Source organism: Phyllostomus hastatus, unplaced genomic scaffold (assembly GCF_019186645.2).
Source record: "Phyllostomus hastatus isolate PE091 unplaced genomic scaffold, TTU_PhHast_1.1 phas_scaffold_501, whole genome shotgun sequence".
Lineage (NCBI taxonomy): Eukaryota > Metazoa > Chordata > Mammalia > Chiroptera > Phyllostomidae > Phyllostomus > Phyllostomus hastatus.
In genome coordinates, this window is record NW_025334033.1 from 49,933,960 (window position 1) to 49,946,053 (window position 12,094).

General features: G+C 36.7%; 1 protein-coding gene across 13 annotated transcripts in view; it reads right to left on the minus strand.

Annotated features, from left to right (window-relative positions):
• Positions 1 to 12,094, minus strand: part of NUMB (NUMB endocytic adaptor protein) — a 132,227-nt gene that overhangs the window by 53,870 nt on the left and 66,263 nt on the right. For 11 of the 13 annotated variants that reach the window (XM_045823946.1, XM_045823952.1, XM_045823950.1 and 8 more), the window contains one exon: positions 5,557 to 5,697. The exons of the other annotated variants lie outside the window; for them this stretch is intronic. In XM_045823946.1, coding sequence (XP_045679902.1) covers positions 5,557 to 5,682 — 126 coding nt within the window. In that variant the 5' untranslated portion in view covers positions 5,683 to 5,697. The remainder of the gene's footprint in view (positions 1 to 5,556; positions 5,698 to 12,094) is intronic. 13 annotated transcript variants of the gene reach the window in all.

Here is a 12,094-nt window from a genome sequence, read left to right on the forward strand (position 1 = left end):
TCAAGATAAACAAAGGGAGATAAATTATGGCTATAAGAGAATGAAAATGTTATTGAACCTATAACATTAAAAAGAAAAATATAGCTAATATTAGTTTGAAGGTGGGAGAGTAAGGTGTTTGAGTATTTTTATCTTACATTGTAAGGAATCAAGATATACCATCTAAAATTAATAGAACAATATTTTTTATGAGTATAAAAAACAGAAAAACTAAATAATCTAATTCCAAAAGTCTGGGTACAGAAGGGGCGAACAGAAGATGAAAGGTAGGATATGTAGGTTAAATCACCCCTTCTTTACAGTGGAGGATAAATATGGGTAAATTAAGAAAAGGCCGTAAAACCGTATTACCTAATTAAGTTAAAATATTACCAATGATAGAAACAGAAATAAAAATGATTAAAAGTGATACTAGGGAGTGGAATTAGGGGCAGAAAAGATGTTTTTTTTTTAACCATAAGGATATATTACTTTGATAAAAAAATTAAGTTTAAATTATAGTCAACATTTTTAATAAACTAACTTTTAATTCACATATCATGGTATAAAATTATAATATAGTGCTTAAGAACATAACCTTCTAAATCTAGACCAGTGGAGTTCAAGTCCTGGCTTAAAATAATATGGTTATTACCAATAATTCCCTAACAATATCTGTAACAGAAATCTTACTTCATACAATGCCACAAAGAAGTTAAGTTTTAAAGAGTTACTGGTTAGAGTTGAAACTTCTTTGCAAAATATACAGCAAATCATGAGTAACTGAAATGCTCTGGATGAATAAACCATTAACATTTCACAATTTATGTTAAAAAACTTACCTGGAAAATTGCTCTGATCCAAAGACATGTTTTTCCAAATTTTTAATGTTTCAGACAGAAGAGCAAATTATGATGCAGTTGTCACTGCCAGCACCCTAGCAAACTTAGAAATGAATACAATGTATCTGTTCAACCAGCTGTCACTTCAGCTGATTTATTCATTGGTACCACACATGATTGAACATTTACTTAAGTTCAGATGGCTACTTGTCACCTAGAGTATTTTCCAAAAAAATTACAGTGTGAGGCAGCATTGAAATGAAACATTATTGTGTATGCAGAAGATTGTCACACTCAGGCAATAAAATTGTAAGCTGCAGAAAAGGTCTCATCTCTTGGGAAAAATAGAATTTTTAAGGTAGGGGAGGTTGCCATGACCAATGCATAAGTCCTCAGACACCAAACATCTACCAAAAGTTTGTAGCTCCTTCCTATTCAAGAGAAGATATTTAAATTGCAGTCTTAAAAATTCAATTGAGAAAAAAAAAGAAATAAGAAATGTAGATTAAAATCTCCAGTATTCAGGTGGCGTCTAACCAGTAAAACAGTAACAGCAGCATTTATTGTGCTGTCGCTGTGTGCTGAACACTGTTGTGTCTTTCAAATGTACTGTACTAACTTAATTCTCAGAACACTGGTGCACTAGGCAGGTATTAGTCCTCATTTTCCATATGATGAAACTGAGGAACAGAGATGCTAGGTGATTTGCTTAAGATCATACAGTGAACAACTGGCAAAGCTCAAATCTAAACTCAGGTAGTCTGGCTTACAAGTAAGTGTATGCTTTCAGAGAGCTCTAGATGACTCTAAAATTTTATTACAGAGCCACTAAAGAACAGGAAGCAGGTAAGTGACACAAGCATATTTGTAATTTAGGAAAATCACTATTACAGCACTAAGATAAGAATTTGGAACAGAAACAAGATCAGAAGCAAGAAAAATAGTCAAGAGTTCCTGTAATGGTCTAAGAGAGGGGTAAAAAAAGGATCAGAAGGTGATTAAAGCAGTGGCAGTATTTAAAAAAAACCTCTCAAAACAGAGGATATAAACTAAGGAAGAATAGATAAGATACAGAGACTGGCCAACATTGTTAGTTGCCTACGTGACAGCCATTCTTTCAACTGACTTCTCTGCTTATTTATTATAAATGATACATGTTCACAAGAAATGTCAATAGTTCTGAAAGGTCCCCCACCCTTCGTTCCCATATGTAATTACATATATAGAACATATATATTTTTTTCTTTTTAACTCTAAATACTCATATTATAAATGCTATTCTGTATCTTGCCTTTATTTAGTAACAAGCACACTAAAGTCATCTTTCTGTGCAAGCACAGAGAGTACTCTCTCAGTGTCTCCTATGTCAATGACCACCACCTCTATCAGTGTGGGACCAGACGCTGGGTGCCATCCTTAGTACCAGGCCCCTTTTCACTCCCTAGATCCAGTCCATGTCCAACTCCTATTGCCCTTTGTCTCTTAATCATCCCTCAACTTCATTTCTTTCCATCTCCACAGTCACCACTCCAATCCACCTAGCATTACTCCTCTAGATTACTGTAATAATCTTCCATTAGATCCCTTGCATCCCCTCCACACCACCTCCAACCACACTGTAGCCGGCGTCCCGGCAACTTGGGAAGACAGAAAGGTTCTGGAGATGGATGGTGGTGAGGACTGCACAACAATATGAATGTTCTTAATATCACTGTGCTTAGACCTAGAAATGGTTAGAATGATAAATTTTATGTTATGTATATTTTACCACAGTAAAATAAATAATGGTTTCCCTTTACCCTCAACATTCAAAGTCCTTCATGTAGCCTACAAAGCCTGCCTGGCGTCTTTCCAGGCTCATCTCGCACAACTTCATACGCTACAGCCTTCCCATAGCTCCTTGCTGTCATTCTTTCCTCCCCCATCGGGGTTTGTGTGCACACACTTCCCATCACGCGGACATGCTCTGGAGATCCATTCCTACACAATCTTCAGATAGCAGGCCAAACTTGATTTTCTCAGGGACGCCTTTCCTGATCCTATAGTCTAGGTCATACTTTGTCACATGCTCTTACAAAACCAGATTCCCTTTTGTTAAAAAGCATTTATCTCAGTTTGTAATATTATTAATGTGAATATCTCATTAGAGTCTGTCTCCCACACAAGGAGATTATGAACTCCACAGAGCAAGAACTGTGTGTTTTTTCCTTATTTAGTATGTCTGGCACATAGCGGGTGTTCAAAGAAATTTACCAAATACACAAATATAGATCTACCTTTTTCTTTTTTAATAGCAGCAAAGAATTCCATTTAACAGGTGCCACAATTTCTTTATTCAATCACAGAATGATGGGCATTTGTTTCCAGATTTTTGCTTTTATAAACAATGTCAGGGTGACCACTTATGGCAGTATATCTTAAATGTAAAATAAAATTGCTGGCTGAATGCATTTAAAAAGTGCATTTAAAAGTTTTAACTGATATTTAAAAACTGCCCTCTTAATTATAATTTATACTCTAAAGAACCAGCAGTATATAAGAGTGCTCCTTTCGGCACTTAATTCTCAACTTTCATAATCAAAATGTGCCAACTTCTTAGGGTGGGAGAGGTAGTAGAGAAGAGTGTTAGTTTTTATGTTTGAGAGATATTTTTTTTCTTTTCACATTACACTGAACATTAAAAATTAAAATGTTTATTATTCCTATAAAAGAAGTTTCAGCAAGTGAGTTAAATAAACAAAGCTAAGTGATTAAGAAAATGCTGTTATTGACACTGGAAAAATTTGTGTATTTTCAAAACCATGTATATATTTAACCTGTAGATTCTACAAATCACTTTTCCTGTCATGTAGATTTTTTTGTTTATTTGTTTCTGAAGCTTTAGTCCATGTTTTAATCAATGATACTGAAGTGATAAAAAGGAGGAGAAAAATTACAAACATACTCACACAAAAGGTTATAAAAATAGTAAAAAAATTTTACATTTTATATTAAGCTAAATTTTTCCTCAAGAGATTAACATTTTGGACAAGTTCCCTCTATTTAATGCCCCCCACACTAATACATCATTCACAGTGTGCTTACATAATTAGACGTTGTTTCTTTTCACTAAACAGTATGGCGTGTACATTTCTTCCATCTCCTTAAATACTAGGTTGGCCAAAAAGTTCGTTTTTTCCATACAATGGCTCTAGTAGCACTTAGTTGTTTTTAACTTCATTCAAAATGATTTTGTTAGATTGTATTGTGACAGCTGTCATATCAGTGTGCATTTTAAAAAATGCATCAAAGTTGATGAATCTTTGTGCAGCCATTTAAATATTGAAGATGAAAGAATGTGCAACATTTTCAGCATATTATGCTTTATTATTCCAAGAAGGTAAAATGTCACTGAAACGCAAAAAAAAAGATTTGTGCAGTGTATGGAGAGGGTGCTGATTGAATGTGTCCAAAGTGGTTTGTGAAGTTTCTTGGTACTATTGACATTTTGGCCAAATAATTCTTTGCTGTGGGGCTGTCTTTTGCATTGGAAGATGTTTAGCAGCACCTCTGGCCTCTACCCACTAGAAGCCAAAAGCGGGAGATAGCTGACGATATACTCAAAATGCCCAAATCAATAAAGTTATTGGTGAAAACAAAAACATGTCTTTCATTTTACCAAAAAACTAAAGGGACTTTCTGGCCAACCCAGTATGACCTCTCTTCTCCAGAATCTCAAGGACTAGTAAGAAAAAGCACCTGTACAACACCCACTATGTTCTTAACCTTTGAGCTTCCATTTCCTGTTTTGACAAGTGAAGGAAGGCATTAGTTAAACAACCTCTACATGATTAAAAATTACAAGATTAATGAGAAAATCCCTTTTGAATTAACTCTTCTAAGCTTTTCTAGAACATGCCAGGCCTGTCTTTAAGAAAGCAGACTCTCCCTACTCTGCCCTTCCTCTTAGTAAGCATATCCCACTGAAATTAATTTGATTCTTGATAATTCAGGGTCATTATTCTCATCAGAAGTGGTCTTATTTGTGCTTATTTCAGATTTATACTAGATTATATACCTTTTCATATATTTAAACCTTGGATTGCCATATGAATAAAAAACTATTATCCCAAATTAAAAATTTTGGTTTAGGGAACTAATGAATAAATGTAATGAATAGGTGTCCCTTTACAGAGCAAATCTCAAAGTCTGAAACCAGTACTTCCAGTTTTCTGTTAAGTATCATTGCTCATTTATTCCCTGAAGGATTTAAGTATCTCCACCAGCTTAAAAGAGATCTCAGCATTGAGAAAATAATGTGACAGAGCCACAGAAAAGAGATACCCTCTTTAAATATAAAGAGAAACCACTCACGCCTTAACCAGTATGGCTTAGTTGGCTGGGCATCATGCCACAAAGCAGAAGGTTATCAGTTCAATTCCCAGTCAGGGCACATGCCTTGGTTGTGGGTTCAGTCCCCTGTCAGGGCACATACGAGATGTTTCTCTTTCACATCAATGTTTTTCTCCCTTCCTTTCTCCCTCCCTTCCGTTCTCTCTAAAAATAAATAAAGTCTTAAAATAAATATAAAGAGAAAAATTACTAATTATAACCCATTTTATTACTATTATAGTAGAATATGAAGATACTGGTTTTTGGAGGGTTTTCTTTTAACTGTCCTAATTGATGGTACTTCACATACAAGAGACTGTCCGTTCTCTTCCACACACAGATTTCCAGAAACATGATCTTTTACCTTAACTGGGAAGCTACACTTGCCAGTACGGACCCCTTCTTCATCTGTCTGCCACTGATGTGGACGACTGGCCTCCGGAACATAAACATCTTTCTTTCTCCTAAAACTTTGCCGTAGTTTGTTCATTTTAATTTTTACAACCTGCAGACAGAATTAAACAAATAGGAAAAAGAAGTTATTACCTTCTCATATATTTAAACTTTGGATTACAATACTAATAAAAAACTAATGTCCCAAAGTAAAGATTTTGGTTTGGGAAAAATAAATAATTAGTATGCTTTCTTTTAGAGTAACTCTGAGCTCCAACAAATCATTTCACATTTTGAAGACAATTATAATATTAGTCTTGTAAAACAACAATAACATCTTAGGATTTGAAAAGATGCTATTCTGAGAACTTTCAAGCACTTTAATTGTAATAATCCAATGAGCACCCTACTGATCTACCTCTCAAATCCATCCTCACTCCTGACAGTGAAAATTTGTACATGGAGGCCAAATTATAAACTCCATGTATATAACAATGTCTGAAAACTTTCATACTTATTAGGAAAAAGATCATTCTGAAACAATGAAATTTGTGGACCGTTTTGGCTTACTACTTGAAGACACTAGCAAAGCAGGGACTATAATCACCTTTTATAAAAACCTATTTTACAAAAAGGAATAAAATAAAGTTTCCTTTAAACATGCTTAAAGAAGAAAATTTCTACTAGGATAAATTATTCTAAAAAAGAAATTTCTTGCAACCAATGTGACATCAAAATGTACTTTCTATCTATAGTCATTACAGATATGAAAGTAGTCCAATCTCATCATTAACTCTGTAAATTAATAAGTGTTAAACTACAGTCATTTTTTTGTTTCACTACTGAAAGAGGCACTTCTCTAATGCCTTCAAAGGTGCAGCAGAAATCACAAAACTACAGGGAAGGAAGACCTAACTGATAAACGACAGGACATTCAAGAACCAATGAGTAAACGCAATGAGTAAGTGTCCCTTTACAGAGCACATCTCAAAACCCAAAACTAATGTCTCCAGTTTTTTGTTAAGTAGCACTGCTCATTCTCTTAAGCACCTCCACCAGCCTAAAAGAAATTTTAAGTTGAGGGAATGAGTGACAAAGCTACATAAAGGAAACATCCTTTCTGCCAGGAGTGTTAAATAGCAAGGGATTGCACATTAATTCCCACATGACACCAATTAAAGACTTGAAAATCGAAGTGTGCATTCTGAGGAAAATCATTTTGTATTTTAAAATGCATTAATGACACAGCAGAACTATTATCAAATTAGCTACTTTACACAGACAAGTCAATCTTACCACACATCTTCTCAAAAGGTAAAAATCCTGACAGACAAATATGGCAATGGAAAGATCTCTGGATTTTCCAAAAATAAATGTATCATTTCTCAATTCAAAACAGATTCACAGAGCATATTAGGTAGATGCTAAATAAACAAACGACTGGACATCAGGTAGTGCATTCCTCTGCCTTTAAGTAGATCACTCATTCCCAAACTAAGCTAAATGAGAGTCTACCGTAATCTAACAGATTTCCAAAAAGAATTCCATCGCCTTCCTTGATGATACATCCTGTTACTCTTTCATATCACATTTTTAAAATATACACAAATACAAATACAAGAAAATGAAAAGCACCTATAAGCCCTTGCTCAAGTTGGCACACTAAGCATTCAGCAAAAAGCCATTTGAGTTCTTAATTTCATTCTCTTAGCGAAACAGACTACCCTCCTACCCAGTTAGCCAAGCCAGGCACCAAAGAGCATCCCTGCATCCACCCTTTCTCTGACCAGCGGCTCTACTGATTTTACCTCCTTAGTGCACCTTTGATTCATTCCCCCACTACCACCACCACATTACTTCTACCAGCCTTAGACATTTTTGCTTAAATTATTGCAACAGCCTTTTACTTAATGGCCCCTCTGCTTCCAAGAGGGGTCCATTCCAGTCTGTTCTCCCGACTACTGCCAGAGTGCTTTCTAAAACACAAATCTGACTGCAATTACTCTGCTTAAAATCCTTCAATTGCTTCACTTTACTTTCAAGATAAAGTCCAAATTCCCAAGCATGACAAACACAGTCCTTTACATCTGGCTTCACTCACCAATCTTTTCACCAGTCCCCATTCATATGCCAAACTCCGGCCATACTAAACTACAGTTCTCCAAACAAGGAAGGCCCTCTTTCAGAGCTTCTGTATAGCTCTTCCTCTGCTTAGAAAGACCTTCTCCTATTTGCCTCTGGTTGAACTCTATTCATCTTTAAAGAGTCAGTTCAGGAGTCTCCAAGGAAGCTGGCATTTTTTTTCTGACAAGTCTCATTCTGGCCTGGGTTAGGTCCTTCCATTTCATATGATTCCCATTAACACCTACTACTTATTCCGTTACTATACTCACCAAAAACTTACAGCAATTTTCTATTTCCTTAATGGCAGACTATATTTTTCTTTAAACAGCACCCTTGTATCCTAACACAGTGCCTATCATACACATGGCATACTATAAATTTGAAGAAACAAGATAAAATAGACCCCCCCACATCATATTAAATGATATTTACTAGGTTGGGTAAAAGGAGACATATAAGACCAGAGAACCATCGGTGCTGGAAGACACTGAAAATGTAATAACAAGCCAACCTCTCTCTGACAAAGGAGCCACTTTGACAACTTCCCTTAAAGACAGACATCCAACCTATACCCCTGTTATGATGATTTCCCAATCACACTTTTGGGTCTTGCTTTCTTACTCAAATCTCTATATTTTAGTGCATTGATGTTGACTCAAATACATTAATTTAGAGTTAAATCATCACCTCTTTTTAAAAAAATTATCATCCAAGGATTTGTTTTTATTGATTTTTAGGAAGGGAGGGAGAAAGAAGGAAGGGGGAAGAAGGGAGAGAGGGGAGAGAAGGTGGGGAGAGGGAGGAAGGGAGGAAGAGAGGGAGGGAGGGAAAGAGAGAGGGAGAGAGAAAGAGAGAGAACATCAATTGGTTGCCTCCCACACACATCCCAACTGAGGACTGAACCTGCCACCTAGGTAGGTGCCCTGACTGGGAATCGCACCCAGCCTTTTGGTGTATGGGACAATGCTCCAACCAAATGAGCAACCTGGCCAGGACAAATCATCACCTCTTACCTCCTATTCCTTAAGTCCTACCCCTTTGACCCAATCTGTTTGGGTCAGTAAAATCTATGTGGGAACTTACTATGTGCTGGGCAATATTGTTAATGCTGGTGGATACAGAAATCACTAAGATAACTTGCCTTTAGGTGGTTCCCTCCCCTCATAAAAGGTTAATTTCTGCACAATATGATGACTATAGTAATAGCACTGTACAGAGTATGGTCTGGCAGCACAGTCTAGGGTCACGATACATTTACTATAGGGGATACCACCTGAGTTAAGTTTTAAAGGAAGAACAAAAAGCCACATGCAGTGGGGAGTAGGAGGGAAAAGATATTCCAGGTAAAGGCAACAGCATCAACAAAAGCACAGATGTATGAAATCGAACACTAGGCAGCAAGGCAAGAAAAGGAGTGCAAACTAAGGCTGAAGGAGTAGGTGAGGATCAGGTCCTGATTTTTATCCTATAGACAACCGGAAGCCACTAAAGGTTTAAAATGCATCAGTGACATGGCCAGAGCTGCAGCATAATTAGGTTTCTCTGGTGGCAGTATGGAAAACAAATCTGAGAGGGAAAAGACTGTAGATGAGTTAGAAGGGTTTTAAAATAGTCTAGACAAGTTATGACGACAGACTGAACTAGGGCAGTGGTGGTCGTGTGGGAGAAAAAAAGGGGGGCTGAAGAAAAGTTTAGAAAACAAGAGTAGCAGTGAGAACTAAGTCAAACCCCAAGATGGTAAGGCTATAAACCAATAATTAGCTACACTGTTTCCTTCAGCAGATTCTTGCCAACTAATTTATCTGGGCAAACAGCACTCCTGAAACAACAGATTGCTTCAACACCCTTTCCTTGTTGTGTCTACGAATTCTAAATATTTGTCACAAACTTTGTTCATTCCAACCAGGCCCCACCTTGAAGGACCTGCCCTAAACCACACAAGTCCAGGTTATAAGACCCTAGAAATTCCTTTCCTAACTTTCCCTCCCTACCAGACTCGGCCAAGGTGGTGCTCTTCCTTGCTGCAGTGGGGAAAGTCAATAGGAGGAAGTGGTGATTGATTATGAAAGGTGAGAAAGAGGGAGAAATCCAAATATGACTCCTACATTTTAGGCCTCAGAAAACTGGATAGATGAGTTTGGCAAACTGAGTTGCTGAATTTGAGGGGCTTAATTATAGAGCTTCCAGGTGGAGATGTGTGTGAGCCTGAAGTTCAAGGGAGAGGTCAGGGCCACCACAGGCAGTCATTATACGTAAAACTTTTCTTGTGGTGATCTCTTTTTTCTTAATAGGAGTTAGGATACAGTAAACAGAATTAAGCCCAACACACTAAAAAATAAACAAACAGAGGCACAAACGCCATATAACTAACTAGTATGTGCTATACTAATATACCCATGCCAGTGATTACATTTGCAATGCTTCCATTCTAGATAGTAAACAGCCACAGTGCTGAGCCTCTCTCCTAGGATCCACACTTTGACCTTCCACAATCCAACAACTAACAGTTTAGTACCTGGTTTAACAGGGCACTAAAGCCAGTAAATGTTTTGACTGGTAACGGTCCAAGTCAAATTCCAAAAGTCCCATCCCTCTCAGGCATAGTTGTTGGCTTCCTTCAAGGTCCCCAGAAGGCTGGCCTGCCTTCATTGGCCCTCACCCAACCTCAGGTGGCACAGAGAGGAACATACAATGGTACTCACCAGCCCTCCACCATGTCCACTGTGGTCCTGAACGTTAGCCCCCATCACCACATGGTCCCCCAGTGAGATCATGAACAGAAATGTTGGAAAAGACTGAACCATTAAGAGTGATACTAGCTCTCTAGTAGTCAAACAGATCAACTAGCTCTTCATCAGACTGGATTAAAAAAGTAAGACCCAACTATAGGCCTCCTACAATAAACCCACTTACAACATAAAGACACAAATAGGTTAAAAGTAAAAAGATAGGGAAAAAACATGCCATATTAATAGTAGTCAAAAGAAAGCTGGAGTGGCTGGCTATACATCCTCCTCTCCACAATTAATAAAATAAGTAAACAAAAAATCAGCAAGGATATAAACAGCAAAATTTGAAAAGCATCAACCAGTATTGGGAATAAAGTATAGTACTATTTTGCAATAAATCCAACACAGCCGGAGATTTCTCCCGGTATAAACAGTTTTCTGTTTTCAACTGAGCACAGTTGAAGGTGCAAGCTTCCGTGTGGGATCTGTGCTGTGAGAAAAACATCTAGCGCCAGCATTTCAAGGCACACTCACACCGTGGGAGATGCAAAAATTCTGTGTGGCAGAGACTCACTGAACAGAGCAGCGAGAGATCTCAATTTAAATTTAATCAAATCACTTTTTAACTCTGACTTTTGTTTTACTGCTCTCTGAATAAACATGGCTAAACGCGGATATATACAATTCCATTCTATTCTTCACCACATTTCTATCCCAGAATTTTACAGAAGTTACAAGAAAAAGAATGCACTGATTGTCTACCTGCTCAAAAAAAATATATCATGACATTAAAGTATAACATTTTACTACAAGCAAAAAATATTTCATTTTTGAATTTTCTTTCTTTGATTTGTACTATTTCTTATCATGTGGAACATGATTTCATGACTTGGAGTAAAGAAAAAAAATCTTTTTATTTGATCAAGTTAACTAAGTGAAAAAATGTAAGGAATCCTAGACTCAGCATTGCCAAAGAATTTAGAGGTAGGTCACCTACTCAGTCCTACTCAATCAATAAATCCTAAGAATCCTGGATTAATCTGCCTAACAGGAAGCAACTTATTATTTATTAAGTTGTATCACTGGCTCCGTTGTTCCACTTAGGCACTAAACCAAATGAACAGCAACAAAGTGCAGCTTCATCACCAACAGTGAAAAAATACAGTATGTCCTATACTTAACTTACAGAACTAACAGAATTCATTTTAAAACTTCACAGCACAATAAAAAAAATGATTTAATAAAAAAAACTTTCCAGTTTTGTGATGCAAGTTAAGTTACAAACATTCATGGAAGGGTACAGAGAACAAAAGAGTTTTTTAAAATCTGTGTGTCACAGAAAATATTAATTCAGCTCCTATATAAACCTAGGTGTTTATGTAGTTCACTTTTTATTAATAGGCTACATTATGTTAGGCTAGATTTGAATACTGTATTTCCTTCTTTCTGAAAACCTATGGCATTTCTGAATTAAAAAAAAATTAAGAACAGAGTATTCTAATTTTTCAGTAGCTAAAACTAAAACTTATTTTGCTTTACCAACTATCAGACCAAAGACTTAAAACCAACGATAAATTAAGTCTGAGATGGCCTAAAGATTGGTATTTGAGAAGAGAACACTGTCACGGTTTGAACGGCGAAGCTCTCCAGCCACAT